We start from the raw sequence: 18,592 nt of genomic DNA, 5'->3' as shown, positions 1-18,592 counted from the left end.
TAACGGGTGCCGTAAATGCTGCAGTCCGAGAACTTCACAAAAGAAAAGCGCCAGAAATATTTCCGCGATGCGCTGCTGTGCCTACTTCGGCGATGTCATCAACAAACTCTGGTAACTTCTCACCGATTATTTATTAATAATTTATACGTCTGGATAACTCCGTATCGGGACATCGGCATGCCATTTCACGTCAACGTGTATGTGCATATAGAATAGGTTATAGTCTCACCTTTCTTCGCGTGAGTAGGTCTTTTCGTCTCAGCAGGTACACTGCCTGGTCCACACCCAGCAGGCCGACTCGCGTCCCGGCCTTGCCCTTCAGTACCAGCGTTTCCGAGGCGCCAGGCTCCAGAATTTCGTTACGGTGCTCCCTATCCAACGTAAACTACACCGGTGGTCCAAATGCCGAGAACAGAGAGCAGTCGGTGGGGAAACACATAGTAGACAAGGACAAGCAGGCCTAAAGGGCACACCATCGTACCTAGAAATTACCCTGCTTATGGATACTCGGACGGTAAACCGCCAGAGATTACTGTGTGGTTGATGGCCACACAGTGTAGTATTTAGAGCTGGTGCTACACGTATTTGAAGGTGTAACTGTCGTGTCGGAGGGGCTATTAAAGAACATTTGCTGTGCATTGAACTACCAGCCATTGGGCACGTAGCACTGCAGCGAAAGGCCTTATTTTTCCTTGATGAATATAGTCTACACGATTAATAAACTAAATAGCTTATTTGTTAGCCAAGCCATTGTCCCAGACAAAAACAGTCCGGACGTGGAAGGGACGTTTTTATATTTAAGTGCAGTTGACGGAGCATGGATATCCACTGGGATGATTTGGTGCAGGAATCTGCCGATGAGGTGAACATATTCAAAGGTTTCATATACACATCCACAAGGTAACATATGCGTGGAGCCTTAGGCAACTGAAAATTATATTTCCTTATGATACCGGCTATGCCGTTCATGAAGCAAAACAAGATAAAGAAAGATTAAAGTCTTACATTTTTGGCTATAGATAAAAATAGGCCTCGCATGAAACTTCCGTGAACGTGTCATTGAACGGTAGATTACACTCCGTCCTTAGTCTCACGCTGCCATTTGAAATGCGAATCCTCGGCGAAGCATTTTGAACAGTAAGCCTTCAAATATTCGTCAAAACGTTAAAGAACAAGCAGAAAACATGACAAGTGGCTACCTGTGCAGCGCTGTATCCCAGTAGTGCTAATCTGCGCTGTATTCTCACTGCGCAGGTCTGTTACGATTGGTAATAGTAAGGGCGGGCAGCAAGGCATTAGGATGTGCAAAAATTATTGACCGGAAGATTAGTAAAGAGCCATTAACTTATGCAATTTTGTTGCTCTAACCTCCAAATCTTTAACACAGCAACATGCAGAACAAGAAAAGGCCTAAATAAATAAATAAATAAATAAATAATTAAATAAATAATGAAAGAAATGGAAATAAATACAGCGTCTCTGTAATTGGAATTTTTTGGAGCTGTATGACTGTTGCAGAAGACACAATGGGGAAAAAAATTCATCGAATCGACTGTGATAATGCTATTTCTGATAGTTCCCAGTTCTTGGCAGCCCATTGGAAGGAATTACCGCCGAAAAGCTTTGAACCTTTAAGAGAATTTATGCTGTTAGACTGCCTGTACGCAACTTTCGATTATCCGTCTTTGAATTACCTAAAGCGTTTTGTCTACTGTTGTGCACAATATTGTTCGCCAGCTCTCTCTCACTCACATCCGAGCCCTCGGTGCAGGTTGGTTCGGCGTTGACGTAAACGGCGTCTGTGGCGAGCTCTCCGTCCAGGAAACCGACCACAAGGACCCGGAAGCTGGGTGTCATTTCCGGCGTCACGCTGAAAGTCACTCTGCGCTCGAGCACGTTGCGTTCCGTGGCGACTTTGCCTGCTTTCAGCACACGGCCTCGGGACAAAACCTGTCAAGAGAAAAAAAAATCCAGCTGATTTGATTCATTCACGGAGTTTAACGTCCGGAAGCAATGCTGGGACTATGGGAGATGCCGTAGAGGCGGGTTGCGGATTGATTCTCTGCATCTGCGGTTCCATAAGACGCTCCTAAGTCTAAGTACACGAGCATTTCTTGGATTCCCACAAAACCATAGCTCTAAGCGCCGCCTCAGAATAGAGCTGATGGCTCGTAGGTTTATGTAGCTAGTAGTTTGTGTTATTCCTGAAAGTCCGCCCAGTGAAATGTAAACGAGTTCAACTGAGGTTCAGGAAACTAGACCCGCATTAGCACTCGGCTATATCCCAAGACGAGACCGGTGTCTTGCACTACCTATTGATGGCTGCAGCTTAAATGAGTTAAGGTACGTGTAAGAGAATTTTGTGCTCTGAAACATTTGTTCAACTAACGTGAACTAGGTGAGTTGGAATACGTTCAGTGTGTAGGAATGCAAGGAAGGCACGCGGACGAGAAGAGAGGACACGAGCGCTGTACGCCACATTTGTTCTCGCAATATCATGGCTTCACTTGGGTATACGCATGCAATAACGTATCCGCTTTGCTTATCTACAGGTGAGTGGTAGCTTTCCAAGGGTATGTTTGCGTATTTACAGGCTTTTTCTCAGTGGTTAAAATCGTTCTAGGTATTCTCTTCCAAAGCTTTGGAAATAGAAAGGTAATGTCGATATTATTTGTTTTCAACATCTTGAAAATGCTTACCACGTAGTACGCTGACATCACTTGGATATTCTGAGATGTGAACAGTACTGCCTCAAATGTTGAGTCAACCTGTAAAAAAAATAAGTAAGAGCTTTTCGGATAAAACTGGTGCTGCAAGAAGGAAAAAAGAAGCTGCAGGAACACAAGCGAATTTGCGGACTTCACTGGCAAAAAAACGACAGGAAGTGGTTGAGTGGCCAAAAGTCAATGAATAGAGATAAAGAATGAGAAAGAGAGAAGGCCGTGATATTAAAAGCACAATTATTAATTAGCGTAGATTGCTTTAGACGCCAGCAAAATCCGAGCTTTTGGCCATAAGCTACCAGTACTTATCCGCGACAGAAAATACTCGTTAAATCGTTAAAACGACCACAGGTAAATTCAATGCCAATAGGATTAAGTAAATGTCTTGGGAGTATCAAACTGAGCAGTGGCGATCACATGGGGTCTCACCTTGAACAGCGTCTTGGGGTCCTTCCTCTCGATGAACATATATTTCCCAGAGTTGTCCCGGTACACGTTCATCGAGAATTCGTTTCGAGCTTGCTGCTCGGCTGTATACTTTCGATCAGCGGTTTCGACCTGTGCACGACAGCATGTTACACTGTGTACCAGGTCCAAACAACGAAGGTTCACAAGAAGAGCGTGGTTTGAAAAGAGATACAGTAGTCTAAATGTGGTCGGAGAGCGGTCGAACAAGGTTTCTTATGGCTATAAGACACAACGCTTTGACAACAGGAATTGCCTGCGTCAAAACGTTGATTCCAGCGTGATGTATGCCTTGTTGGACCACTGTGGATGGTAGCTTACTGGGGAAGTGTGCTCATGATTGAGAAAGGAAAAGACGTCAGAAGCTTACTGAGGGAGTCCCTCATTTTCTCTTTCCTTCGCGGCAGAACAGCGGGGACGTATTTTGGTATCAAGCCTTTCTTAACTGTCTTCGTTTGCTCAGTCATGTTATAAAAGACAGTACGAGAAAGACGACTGCCCCGAGACAAAGTTTAGGAAAAACATCTACCACTGGGGGGGAAGGGCTTAAGAAAAGACTACAAGATAATGGAAAACAAACGTGTTACGCATACTACGGACGTACAAATATTCTAACCGATGCCCAGTAATTAGGGGCACATACCGAAGCATACGGCTTTAAGTTCAAGTTGTGACAATCGAGACCAGATAAAGACCCGTAATAAAATATCTACCTTTCGGCTTTTACTGCCCACTGTTATGTTATTTCAAACAACAACAACAACAACAACAACAACAACAACAACAACAACAACAACAACAACAACAACAACAACAACAACAACAACAACAACAACAACAACAACAACAACAACAACAACAACAACAACAACAACAACAACAACAACAACAACAACAACAACAACAACAACAACAACAACAACAACAACAACAACAACAACAACAACAACACGACAACGACAACATTATTTGCTCAAATAGCGAGGATTAGGTGCGCAAAGCAGCACATTCATGTACGAGGACAAAGTTACCACTTCTAGTATTTTATCATAAAAAGTACTTGTTTACTTATGCACATTGTAGGTGTAACGTTGCTCGGTGGCATTTTGTGCTGATACTGCATCCTAGAGTGCTACGTCCTCTCGCGGGATATGCGATATACTTCGTGGTAGGCATCCGTTTTCGGTGTCGATGCAGTAGTCTCGCACAATGTAGTGTTAAAATTCAACTTAAATAATGGGGTTTTACATGCCAAAACCACTTTCTGATTATGAGGCACGCCGTAGTGGAGGACTCCGGAAATTTCGACCACCTGGGGTTCTTTAACGTGCACCTAAATCTAAATACACGGGTGTTTTCGCATTTCGCCCCCAACGAAACGCGGCCGCCGTGGCCGGGATTCAATCCCGCGACCTCGTGCTCAGCAGCGCACCACCATAGAATGTAGTGTCAATTTCCCCCAAAGTTAGAGGGAAGAAGAATGGCAAGGCAAAAAAGCTTTTTTTTTGTTCGCGGTTAGCTCTCGTAATTTATTTCTGAAAACGTCCGAGGGGATATGCAAGGCGTCTCAGTCAGGTACAGAAACAGATATATATATATATATATATATATATATATATATATATATATATATATATATATATATATATATATATATATATATATATATATATATATATATATATATATATATATATATATACAGCCGAACCCCTGCAGGTTCCTACCTTGAATTTGAATCCCGCGTCGTTAGTCCTGGAGGCGACGAAGAAAGTAACAACCCCGTTTTTATTGGTCCTGTAGGTCATAGGCGACACGTGGCAATTTTCGCACGTCAGTCTAGTCGGAACATTCGCTGCGGGCTCACAGTTGGCGTACGTCACATCCGCCTGCGAGCGTCGAAGAGGCGGAGTAGAGAAATCGGTGAAAACGCAAATTTATTGAAAACAGCTCGACAAAACAGAAATAAGTGAACGCGAAAAGACGGTGTAAAGACAAAGCATAGGTTGATATAGACACTACGAGCTAACTGTCATTTCCAGAGATCATAGTACGCGCAATTCAGACGAGGGTCTTAGTGGAGGAGAGAGAGAGAGAGAGAGCATAGAATGACCGGTAGTTTAACCAGAGGTAGTTCCAGTTGGCTACCCTTCTCGGGGGAAGGAATAGTGGAATAAGAAGAGAAAGATAGTGGAAAGGAGAGAGAGAGAAAGAAAGACGAGCACAAACAAACCGAGCATCCTGTAGAGCGGTAGGGGACGTCGTTCTTAAAGTATATCTTCAAGGCCCGTACACCGCAGGACTCTTAGTAACGCGACTAAAGCCTTTGGTGCTGTTGTTATTTGAAAGCACTGGCCTAGTTCTTTTATTGCTGATAGCGGACGAGTGTGCGATTGGTCCATCACTCTGCACATCACTTGCCTCTCGGCATTGTGGCGCGGGCAGGCACAGGTAATGTGTGCGAGTGTCTCTTCACAGCGGGATGTGTCACACGTGGGCATTTCGGCGTTTCCTATAAGGAACACATAAGAGTTGTAGTAGGAGGAAGAGGAAAAGATGGAAGGAAAAGTAAGGAGGTTAACCAGGTGCAAGTCCGGTTTGCTACGCTACACGGGGGAAGGGGTATAAGGAAAGAAAAGAAAGGAGAGGGAGGGAAGAAGGTGCTATCCATGTGAATACATGTGGTTGTTCATAACTTCACGCCTATAATGGGTCACTGAGGTCAGTCGATATCACGAAACGTAGCAGTACCCACGTCGCTTTGTAAGCCTGCGACGCGTGCCGCCATGGTCCAAGAATCTTAGTCTCTGAAAATGGTCTGCTGTCTAATGGGTTTAACACCCTCCGAAGAACGTCGCGTTCGATGTCACAGAGATTACAGACACACAACACGTGCTCTTTCGTCTCTTGAGCCACAGGTAGGTGTGTCGGACATTCCAATATATAATGGGTAACCTTTCGTAAAAGTCACTCCCAACCACAGCCGGCACTGTGAAGTTGCATCGCGGCGGGAGAAGTTCGACTGAATATGCAGCTTCAATGTAGGATCCAACCGGTGGAGACGGCAGTTGGAGAAAATCAGGGTGTTCCACAAAGTATCAGTCTTGTTTTCAGCAAGTAAACGATGACCACTCGCAGCGTCTGTCCTTGATAAGGGTATAGAAAGTGTCAGGGTTCTTTACGGGCTGATCGGGTGGCATCATCAGCAAGGTCATCTTAAAGGATGCCACAGTGCCCCGAAATCCATTGGAAGATGATGTCATGTACGTTTATGAGGGCTTGATGGATAATCTCGCTGGTCTCAAGCACGAGTTCTTCATAAGTCTTGCATCGTAAGGCTGTTTGCAAACTCCGAAGGGCTGCCATGGAGTCACAAAAAACGAGCCACATTCGATATTTTGCTTGTGCGATGTAATTAACCGCGGCACGCAGGGCGGCAAGTTCTGTTGCCGTAGGGGTCGTTATATGGGGCACTTTTAATGTAATTGCGACTTGTAAGGCCGGGATGATAACAGCGCCTGTGTGAGGAATATACAGAGACAGATCCACCGTGTAAATGTGTGTTCTTTGTTCATATACCTCGTTCAGTAATGACAGTGTGAACTGACGTAGAGCCACTGTTTATTGACGGGTCCTCTTCGCAATTCGCGGAAATGTGGGGCGTACTTGTGGCTGTCGTGGGCGCCACAGGCGCAACAGTGCTGTTGTAAGTAACAGCTGCTGGCTTAAAGCCCGACGGAAGGTAGCCTTGATGCGTCCAAACAAGTTTGGAAAATGTGGCTTGAGGCGTTTGTGCTGGCAAAGCAGCAAGGTAGTGAATAGGTGACCTAACGTTGTCAATTGATATATATTCTGGAACGAAGTAGTCTTTAGCAACCATGATTGCTGCGTAAGTTGAGGCGCATCGTGGTAGTCCAAGACAAGTTCGTAGAACCTGGCCTTGCAAACTTTCGAGGGGACGAATATTTGTTTTACTTGTGTTTGCCAAAACCGGCAAGCTGTACCGTAAGAAAACCGAAAACAGTAATCTGCACAGCTGCAGCATGGCCCGTACCGACATGCTCCAGGATTTTCTGCACAGGAACTTTATTATATGTACAATCGAAATTAGTCTCCATTCAGGCACATGGAGTGGAGGCTCCATGAAGGTCGCTCCTATAATCACACCTAAGAAGCGATGATACTTATGGTATGTGACAGCCCGGCCATAGAGAGAAACAGGGTACGGCAACATGGGTTTGCGCGTAAACGCGATTGACGGGCATTTTTCGATGGACACACTATGGCCTTTTTTCCGATATATGAACAAGTTAGGGTGGCTGCCCGCTAAATTCTTGTGCGAACTTGAAGACGAATCAGCGCAGAAGACCGAAGACAAATATAATCAGCGCATATTGATAGCTGTCGATGCTGCCAGATATGACAGTGGGGATAAGTTCGCTGTCTTGGTGGTAGACACGGGGGGCAACCTGGTCAATGCAGCCTCTGTTTATACTAAGTTTGCCCATGTGGCGGAAGAAGCGGCGATCGCTCTGGCTATTCACAGCTCAAAAGTTCCCGCTATCATCTTCTCGGACTCGCGCACCGCGGTTAGATCCTTCTCATCCGCCCTCATATCTGAACAGGCGTACAGTATTGTGATCAAAGGACTACAAAGGACTAGGGAAAGTACCGAAGGAGGATACCAAATCTCGTGGGTCCCAGCCCATCTAGATAGCTCAATTAACCCGCTTGGATGTAATCCTAACGAGCAGGCCCACCGGAGAGCGCGCGATTTCACGCACCGCGCTGTCGCGGGTAGCCAGGCTTGGAACGAGATCAACATCCACAAAGATTCATTAAGTGCATTCCACGAAATTGTTTCTCATTATCGACTAGGCAGGAGGACATTTCCACCCCCTCACCCCAAATTGAACAAACCTCAGGCTACCACACTAAGACTCCTGCAAACCCGTACATATCCCACTCCTCGGTCTCTTCACAGGATAGATCCTCAACACTCACAGTCGTGCCCCAAATGTGGTCATGACTCATGCTCCTTTGACCACATGCTCTGGCTGTGCCCAGCCCTTAACGCCTCTCCACCCATCACGAAAGAACAATGGCAGGACTCTCTCAAGAGCAGCAATCTCAACATTCAACTCCAGGCTGTCCAGAGGGCCCACGACATTGCCGCGGGACTTTATCTCCCGGTTCCATCATGGGCGAAGCCACCGACTTGATCTTCGGGAGCCTTCGGTTTGGCTCCCCGAGGTCTCAGTCCCTCAGGACTCAAATAAAGTTCTTGTCATGTGATGTCATATTGATAGCTGAATTCTCTTGGGTAATATTTCAGCAAGGCTAACCATAGTTAGGTTAAAGAGATAGGGCTCAATACCCCGGCCTGTGGGACGTCAACGTTTGTATAATAGTTCGCAGTTGGGCCATCTTTGGTCTTTCACGAAGAAGGACGTACTGGTGAAAAAGTCGCGGATCCACTGAAACATTCGGCCACTAATTCCAACAACCTGCCTTCGCTCGAGGATCCCTTCATGTGTGACATTATCGTACGCCCCTTACATATCAAGAAAGAGCGCCACTGATATGCGCTTGAGGCATTTTACTTGTTCTATGAACGTTGTCTATTGATGCACCTGCCTCGTTGAAAACCTGTCATGGAGTCAGGGTACATATTGTGACGTTCAAGATACCATTCTAGGCGTGTAAGTATGATCTTTTTCATTACTTTCCCTGTCCAGCTTGCCAGGCAATGACATCAAGTCGACAAGCGACTTTCCTTGTTCGAGTAGCGGTACGAGCCTATTAATCTTCCATTGCTGAGGAACAATGATGACGATGATCGGAGTTTATTGGCGCAAGAGGAACAATGCCTTCATGCCACGAGTGGTCGTAGTAATACAACAGTCCTTGCCTTGCCCCTTGTCCAAGACAGGAAATAGCTGCATAGGTGAGGCCATCGCGCCCTGGTGAAGACAACGTCGAGGAGCAGCAAAGGGACGTCCAGTTCTTTCATAGTAAATGGAATTTCAATTTCTGGGACGCGAGACACAAGGACGACACTCAGGTATTCGGCGTTGGGGCTGACACACACACCAGCGATCCGCACACAAAAATCATTCGCCGCGTCAAGTTGTGTCTGGCAGTGGTGTAGCGCTAACGTCATGAAAGGATGTCGCAGTTTCGGAGATGAGCGCAGAACAGTTGGAGTAAATAAGAATAACAGTTTAAGGAGCAACAATAAGCGAACCAGGGAAGCATTAGCCCGGAGCGAACTATTCGGCAAGGAGACACGTCCTCACCAATTCCTGACGAAGACGAGTCTCCTGGTCCTATCGGTGGTTGCAGATTAGAGACTCAGGGTTCATGTTGTCTTAATCGGCTACTGTTGATTGATACATGTATGGTAGTTACCTGCAAGTATCTCTACATATTGGCCAAACCTATGATATGCATGCACGTTTCCTGTTAACAGTACTCCATCTAATCATCGGCCACCGTTGACTTCCATTTGCTTGTTACCGGTTACATTGTATTGATAAACAACTTATCACTTCTGCGCGTTACGCTGCCTGCAAAAATCTAGTTCTTGTTCCCTAATGCCAGCGATTTCAGAATGCAAGTACGTTTAACCATCACTATCATCACGTTTATGTCCACTGCAGGACAAATGCCTCTTTCAGCGAATCTGCCATTTACCCCTGTCTTGCGCCAGATGATTCCATCTGATGCCAGCGAATTTCTTGACTTCATCACACGCTAACTGCATCACAAGCTAAGAGCGTTTGCACCTGGCTTTGATTTGATCAATGGTTAAGCCAGCGACGTTGTACTCCTCTCACCGTTACGTAGAACTTTGCTCCCGGCTTGAAGCTCTTCTCGCTTCGTGCTGTCGACACCAGGAAGGGCGACGCCGAGAAGACGGCCTGCTCGCTGCGCGAAGTCTCCCGTATTCCCGTCGCCTCCTCGATGACCGTCGCCTCGACCACGAGACGAGCGCGTGCCTTGAAGAGGGCGGTCAGCCTTTGCTCGCCCAGCCTGGCGACTACTTCATGCCGTGCCAGCGTGTACACGGCGTCGCCGGATTGCAACTGCAAGAGGTGCGTCGACGTTGTAGCACGACGTAGGCACAACTGATTATCGCTGCTTCTGAATGCATCAATTCCACGCAGCGATGTATTTCTCGATCAATCTCCGCAGTGACATGCTTTACAAAGTTTCGGTGGTAGACTCTTACTGCCGGTTGTGTGCGTCGAATATAGGGGAAAGGGGGAGTGTGCGAGTTTTCAACATTTTCTAATAACGAATCGAATAACGTACTATTCTATTAAGTCCTCGAATCAAGTTGTCCTTATTCGCCCCCCTCCGCCAAATACGGATATTTTTAAATAGTTTTCGAATACTTCACATCACGAACTGTGCGTGATCAACCGAAATATTGTAGCAAATATACGACGCCTTTCGTTGCGGCTATAGTGTATGCAGGGTGTCCCACATAACTTGAGCCATTCATTAAAAGTATGCAAATGCCACGTAGCTGGACAGAACAAAAGTAATGTTGTTTGCCGTCACTTGGAGATACTCGCATTATTTTTTTTCAAAATGGTTAACTATATAATTAGTCCTAATTAATTATCAACATCCCAAATATCATACTTAAATGGAAAGTGCCAATGAGAAAATTGCAGAGTGACATGTAAAACTCCCGATACTGCTTTCTGTTGCTCAATACGTGCTACATAAAAGTGTATTGGCGAGCGTGAAAGAGGCCCGGAATTGAACTCAATATTGCCGCGCGACTGGCCGCTCGAGGCACATTGCGCATGTTCGCAGTCCATGAAGGCAGGCTTTCCTGCTAAACCGCGATCATTCGCTTTTAAATGTTGCTGATACAAAACATTGGACAGGGCGTGTTGCTCAAGTTGCAGTGTTTACGAATGTCGGAGCTACGTGTTTTCTTGGCTATAAATGTGACTACTCTTTGTTACATTGTTGTTTCGTAAAATTGTGGCACCGCCTGCAGCGGCCACTCAGAGCAGAAAAAAAAAGCAACACTTTTTTTTTTCTCTCACCCCGTCTTAATGGACGACGGCAGTTTTAAGTTTAGTCAAAATGGTATAAACAGGGGCTAACTGGCCCGCCCGGTATGGCTTTTAAACTTCATCTTACAATACATGACGGCCTGTGCTTCGAAGAGTCCTCAGTATGCGAAGGAAGTGCTTATTTGCTCCTAATGTTGCACATTTGTGCTTCTAAGAAACCAATCTTCAGAATGTGCAGGGTAATAAAAGACACTTGTCAGCGTTTGAAGACTAGAATGTAACATTGTTTTATATTAGTGGCGCAAATGGTCTGTTAAATATTTCATTCAAAAATTATTCGAAAAGCATTTCATTCGATTCGCTTTCTCCAGTACACGAATCGTAGTCGATTCGTTCTTAAATAATACAAATACTTGCTCTGCCGTAGTTCCTAAATTGTTTTATGTATTACTCAACACCTCCAGTAGCGTACCAGCAAGCTTGTCCAGGTAAAATGTAAGGCAGCTTTTTGCAGCGAAGCTCTATATGGCTAGCCGATTCGTCCGTCCGTCTGTCGCCTATAGGCTGTAAGTTTTTCGGGCGCAACTCCATGCGCATGCGCGAAAAAAAAAATAGATAGAGAGGGGCGCGATTGGCCTGCGCCGGTAGTAACGTCGTTGCTCCCCGTCGCAGCCGAGCGCGCGCGCAGCAGTTTCTCTTCCTCTCCGAAACGGGTAAGCCTCGCGTCATAGATACTCCTGAGGAGCAGGCAGCTTTTGAACAGCAACGTCACGAGCAGAACCGGGAACGAGCTCGTCTGCGCCGTGCCGATTCTGCAGCCCAGGTACAACAGGCTCGTGCAGCCGAACGCAAGCAGCAACTGAATACCGAGTATCCGGCAGCCTACAAAGCCATCGTTTATTGAACCGTCGGGATTAACCCAGTGTAAAATAGTTTCAGCTAAGCTGGTTGACTATCTGTACGGACCCATGTGGCGGTGATTTTTTATATCACATCGCAGATGAGCTCACAACAACGGTAAGTTTATGGCTAATGCACCACGTACAGAAAGAAACTGGCTTACCTTCTACTTAATTACAATTCAGTGCTATAAAACGAAATGATATGAAATTTAGTAGGTAGTAACAAATATTCCTTCTTCGGGAAGCAAAAACGAGGGTTCGCTGCAAGAGCTGAGCTAAGAGGAGAGTTCTGGGTATCTAACCAAACCTGGCGCCATCAAACTCCACAAATCTCCTTTTGATTTGAGGATTTCCGTAGATCACAATTATCGTCATCATATTCCGTGGCCAATGCAGGACGAAGGCTTCTCACAGCCCTACCAGCGGTCTTCAATTACACCTGTCCCGCGGCAGCTGATTCCATCTGACGCCTGCAAGTTTCCCGATTCCTGCAGGTGTTCTTTCGAGCAATTACCAAAGCGAAAGTCTATGCATCGTCTACGACACTGTGCCCTTCCAACTGAGGTACGTACCGTCTTAGGCATGCCGCTGGTGCCGATCTCCTCCACGGGGCCCAGCTCGTTCTTGACAGAAAATCGGAAGGAAACAACGCCCCGGACGTATTGTTTGTTCACGAACCTGCGGAGTATGTTGATCGCCCTCTTCTGAATCGCACATTTCCACGGCAATGCCACCAAACACAAAACGAATCTAAGCATGAATGGGCTCAGTTGTAATGAGCTCCAGGTAAGCTTTTGCGTCGTTACAGAAGGAGGTTCTGCGGCAGTCAGTTCCATATTTTCTCTTACAACTGGAGGAGAAATCTGCGAACTTACTTTGCTCGAACGTTAATAGTGATGTTGTTGAAGTTTGGCAGGATGTAGTCAACTGTTTTCAACTGCACTGAAAACCGCGGGAGCACTGGAACAAAGCAAGCACAAATGAACAAAGTATAAGCTCTCCTTTTCCTAAAGAGCTTAAAGGAACAAAAATGTATTTAGGAAATGACAGCTAGGTCGGTCTGAGGTTGACTGCTCTAGCCTGCTACTATGGACCGGGATAAGTGAAAGGGAGAAAAAGAGGGTTAAGGATAGGGATTAATCGGAGAACTGACAAAAATAGCTGCAGGTTTTAGGGCGCTATAACGTAAAGCTATTCCAAACTTTTCTATTCCAATTCTGCAGTCAGCCCTCCGCGATTGCTCAAAAACTTTTTTGAACCAACCCAACCTCGTCTGTCTATCACAAGGCGTTACAAAAACCGCGATAGCTCCCCATATGATATAACGCGTACGCACTGATTATGCATCTTTGGACAAAAAAAAAATTGTTATTTCTGATTCGACGCCTTTTAGCCATTAACCCTCGCCTGTTCGTCAAAAGGCTTCGGGTTGCACCCACTTGACCTGCCAGTCACGCGATGTCACAAAACAGCGAAAACTGACTACGTCATAGGGACGTGTACGCGTTAAAGATGCATTAATATGCCAAACAAAACACATTTTTTTTCTGAATAGGTGCAGGCTGCCTCAATCCGAAAGGAATAAGAGATGGCTGCCGCCGATCGCTCAGGCACTGGCTACTCGCACCTGCCGGAGAGTATGGGTTTATTTGCGTACAATAAACTTTTTTGCGTGGTCGTGTAACGTTTTCAAGCACTTTCGGCACGTTTACGACCTCGCTCAGCCAACGTTTCTTTGCTGAGGATCCTTTTTAGCGGCATTCATAACTTTCCCTTGCATGCCGCCTCGATTTTGGACCAGCCACCTCAAGCCAAGTAAGGGAAAGCGGACCAATCGCAGACGCCGGCACCACCCTCTTCATCCGGTTACCGATTTTCAGTGCACTGGCTCGGCCCCATCGAATCCCTTCCCCTGAGCCTTCTCCTCGTCTCTTGTCAACCAATTAGATAAGACAAGCCGCTCACTGTAGGAAATGTTATTCGTTGTTAAAGCAAACAAAAGTGACCCCCTATAAACGAGGTGAGCGTTTGATTGGTCTGTTCCGGAAACGCTGCTGGTCACCGCCCGATGCTTACGTCGGCGGTTAAGCAAATTTGACGTCAGGAGATTGGAATAAAAACATATTGGGATAGTTTTACGTTATAGTGCCCTTAGTTCGCCGAAGTTAGATTTTCTAATGTTTCTCCTTTTTGCCTAGTTAATGGCAATTCCTACTAACAAAACTTTTTCTAGCATTGCTTCAATATAGACAATTATAATCTAGTAGCCTGAACCAAAAGGTATATCTTCAGTTAAATTCCTGAAGTCTGGTCTTGGTCGCAATTAGTCATGTATCATTCTGTATACGAGCACCTTCAATACAGAAAACACTCATTCAACTTTGGTTACCTAAGGGGAGGAACTTTGGTTCAGAGTAACTCTGTGCGACCAATTGCGCAGTTTTCGACATCAAAGCAAATTCGGGGCCGATATTCCGCTAAGGAATGCCAAAGGAGTGTTCGTCATTTAAGGTGCCGAAGGGTATTAATTTTATCAGGAAACACGGGCTCCGATGATTGCGCGTCTGTGTATTTTGATGGATAGATGGATGGATACAACTTTCTTGGTGTATTTTGATGAGCATGATTAAAGGGACAGCAGCAAACAGCAAGGCAATTTCACCGATTTTTTAGCGATTAGCCTTACGCCGTGAGCTACAGAAACTTTAGCTGAGTTCATCATTGCTGTACTGGAGGTAATGGGATGTGAAGTTGCATTTTGAGGAAAACTTGTTGACCTTTCCACGCGATAGTGTAAGTTTGGATTCTAGTCTCAGTTTCACTTCGCACCGCTCTCAAGCCAAAGCGATTTGACCGTTGTTGTATACCAAGTACGAATAGTCGAGTAAATGGGCTAGAACTGTTCGCATAGGCAGATTCCAGCCAATCGTGGCGTTGGACATATTATCCAAGCCAGCCGGGCATCGGGAACTTGCGCTTAGGAACGAAAAGCCCTTTAAACTCCGGTGCTCAGTTATTTCAAATAAAGGGGTTGTGATGTGTTTCGTAGGTAAGAAAGCACGGCTCTCCCCTTCCCGCACTGAGAAACTAGACCAATGTGCTGGGGCTTCTCTTGGAGCCGCAGAAGGCAGCTAGTGGAAAGACTAACTCTTTGCTTCCTGCCTTTTTTTTTTAAATTTTGCGCTGCTAAACGTTGATAGCGTTGAAATGCTGTGTGTGATTTCACTCACCATATTTTTCCACGGCGAATGTAGCAGTCGTGTTTTGCTGAAGCTGCTCGCGAAAAGCAAAGGTGAAAAAAAAACAGTATGTTACATACGCCGCTACAGTAAGATGACCCAAGCCAGGTGACTGCGTCGAAAGCAGTCGCGTTGAGAACAAACTTACCTTGTGTCCGTAACGCATGACCAGCTTCCATTCCCCGAGGACAGTGTGTTTCGGCACTATGAACTGGTGGCTGAGCATAAGTTCTCGGTCAGGAACGAAGTTCTTCTCCTCCAATACCACATTTTGTGGATTCTGAGGAAGCATTATCGGACGGGAAGAAAGAGAAGAAACAACACGCTTTGGAAAGATTCCACCTAGTGGAGTTAAAAGGAAGTAAACGATTGGCTGGCCCGGAAAAACATGCACACACACATAGGGCACAAGAGAAAAGAAGAGAAGTTAGGAAGCTTTGATTTATTCCTGTTTCTTTCTCCTCTGGTGCTTCGTGAAGGGTCCTGTATAGCGATAAAATATTTCCAATGTTGTAAGAGTGGAAGAGTGGAGTTGAAGATTAATATGCAGAAGATAAAGATAATCTTCAATAGCATGGCAAGGGGAGAAGAGTTCAGAATCGCCAGTCAGCCTCTAGAGTAAGTGAAGGAGTACTTCTATCTAGGTCAAATACTGGCTGTGGACCCTGATCATGAGAAGAAATTTACAGAAGAAAGGAGTGGGTTGAATCACATACGGCAGACTTCGTAAGATCCTGACTGGAAGCTTACCATTATTGAAAAGAAAGGTGTACAACCAGTCCATTCTACCGTGCTAACATATGGCGCAGAAACATGGAGACTGACAAAGAAGCTAGAAAACAAGTTCCGCGTAAGGAGCGATGGAACGAAGAATATTAGGCGTAACTTTAGAGAAGACAGCGGTGTGGATCAGAGACCAAACGGGGATAGCCGATATTCTAATTGACATCAAGAGAAAAAAAATGGAGCTTGGCAGGTCATGTAATGCGCAGGTTATATAACCGTTGGACCATTAGGCTTACAGAATGGGTGCCAAGAGAATCGAAACGCACCCGAGGATGGCAGGAAACTAGGTGGGGTGATGAAATTAAGAAATTCGCAGGCTCTAGTTGAAATCGGTTGGTGCAGGACAGGGTTAATTGGAGATCGCAGGGAGAGGCGTTCGTCCTGAAGTGGACATAAAATAGGCTGATGATAATGATGATTATAATGATGTTGATGATGATGTCCTATGTTTCGCCCTTTTCGTTGCAAATATCGAACGTTTGATTATACTTACTTTGACGCAATCGGTGGTTTAAATCGTATGAAATGAAGAAAGGAATTACGGCAGAACCAATCTCACAATAACTGTCGCCGTTAATGCGATCAGAATATAAGCATTGTAGCCACACGTCCTATTTCTTAGGTCGCATTTATCTTATACCTGTAATTGTGCTTCTCAGACTGTCCTTGCATCGGCTATAAACGCCATATGCTGTCTCCGGTATCAGTCGATGTTGCATTGACGCTCGCTTGCCAAAGTATGACGGCATGACGGCGATTGTACGACGACACAGTGTCGACGATGGAAAGACGAAGACACAATGACGCCGGTGAAGTGTCAAAGGCGATAAGACGATTACGGCGTGACAAGACGACGATTATGAAATGTCGAGGAAGTTAAAACGAGGACAGGGTGACAATAGGTTGACGTCGAGTGTATGACGACGATGGCGGGATGACGAAGGCACGACGGCAACCGGATGACAATGCATGAATGACATCGATGGCATAACCACGACGGAAATACTACAACACTGCGACAAGATTGCGACAACGGGAGCTTGAGAGCGACCGTCTCACGATTATGCAATGGCGGAGGATACATTTAACGGTAATATAATAACGCATAAATGATGACAGCACGATTACGATAGCATGACGAAGACGGAATGACGTCAGTGGAGCGACATAGGTAGTTTAATGGCGACGGCCTGGCGACAATGGTTTGACGCTTCTGAATTGATGAGGATGGTCAAACGACAGTGTGACGACAATAGAGTGATGACGACGATATGGCGAGAGTCGTATGACGAAGTTAGAATGAGGACAATGTAATGGAACAACCATGACAACACCGGTATGGCGATGAGAGCGTGACGACGACATGTTGGCAACGATGGTGTCACGACAAGGGAATGAGGACAGTCGCACTATGAAGCTGTATCGATGGCGATAGAACCCCCCCAGCCGCATCAATATGAAGTTACGACAATGAATGCAGGACGATGGCGATGACAATGGCGTAAGGACAACGACATCACGACAGTCGTACGACAAAGCTGCAATTAAGATGATGCAACGATCACGACGGCATCACGACCATGAGCACATACCTCGATACTCAAGCTATTATACAACTTAGACCACTGTAGAACCACTGTAGTTGGCGTAGGAGGGGCGTGCCAACTATGGCATGACGAGAGTCAAATGACGAAGATGGAATGATTACGACGGCATCCCAAACATGAGCATAACGACTGTGGTATCACGACGACTGTGTGACAACGATGGCATGACGACGACAGCAGGACGAGAGTCGGATGACGAAGATATAATGACTACGATGGAACCGCCATGACGGTAAAACAATGAATATATGACGACAACGTAATGACAGCAACGGCGTGACGATGGTGGCCTGAATCGGATGGGGAAGCTGGAGTGAGAACGATATAACGACCACTATGGCATCACGGTGATGGTATGAAAACGAATGCATTGATACTATGATAACGATGGCCTGACGACGACAGCATGACGATAGTCAGACGGCGACGCTGAAATGACGACCATGATCAGACACCCAGTCGCCCTAGCTGAAAGACATCTTGGTCTGCTGTGGGGGCGTAAGAGGATAGATAGATAGATAGATAGATAGATAGATAGATGGATAGATAGATGGATAGATAGATGGATATATATATAGATAGATAGATAGATAGATAGATAGATAGATAGATAGATAGATAGATAGATAGATAGATAGATAGATAGATAGATAGATAGATAGATAGATAGATAGATAGATAGATAGATAGATATGCTCAAACCACCTGAATTTTTCAAAAAATTCTAATCGCATTGTTACGGTAGGATGAGGGAAGATAGAGGAAGAAGAAGATCAGAGACGCTGCCTGCTGCTTGTTGGTGGTCAGCCATCTTAGTTATTCTGACTCATC

At 45.6% G+C, this 18,592-nt stretch overlaps 1 protein-coding gene across 8 annotated transcripts in view; it reads right to left on the bottom strand.

Moving 5' to 3' along the window:
- Positions 1–18,592, bottom strand: part of LOC135895734 (venom factor-like) — a 148,156-nt gene that overhangs the window by 119,661 nt on the left and 9,903 nt on the right. For all 8 annotated transcript variants that reach the window (XR_011511316.1, XR_011511318.1, XR_011511319.1 and 5 more), the window contains exons 5-14: positions 15,517–15,648; positions 15,360–15,402; positions 13,005–13,089; positions 12,702–12,807; positions 10,028–10,276; positions 4,916–5,077; positions 3,153–3,281; positions 2,700–2,768; positions 1,753–1,950; positions 230–385 (exon numbers count right to left, since the gene is read on the bottom strand). Coding sequence is in view for 4 of the 8 variants with exons in the window: in XM_070531692.1 (XP_070387793.1) it covers positions 230–385; positions 1,753–1,950; positions 2,700–2,768; positions 3,153–3,281; positions 4,916–5,077; positions 10,028–10,276; positions 12,702–12,807; positions 13,005–13,089; positions 15,360–15,402; positions 15,517–15,648 (1,329 nt within the window). In the remaining 4 variants the exon portion in view is untranslated. The remainder of the gene's footprint in view (positions 1–229; positions 386–1,752; positions 1,951–2,699; positions 2,769–3,152; positions 3,282–4,915; positions 5,078–10,027; positions 10,277–12,701; positions 12,808–13,004; positions 13,090–15,359; positions 15,403–15,516; positions 15,649–18,592) is intronic.

The sequence above is a fragment of the Dermacentor albipictus genome, chromosome 1 (assembly GCF_038994185.2).
Source record: "Dermacentor albipictus isolate Rhodes 1998 colony chromosome 1, USDA_Dalb.pri_finalv2, whole genome shotgun sequence".
NCBI lineage: Eukaryota > Metazoa > Arthropoda > Arachnida > Ixodida > Ixodidae > Dermacentor > Dermacentor albipictus.
This window is presented reverse-complemented; position numbering and strand designations above follow the sequence as displayed.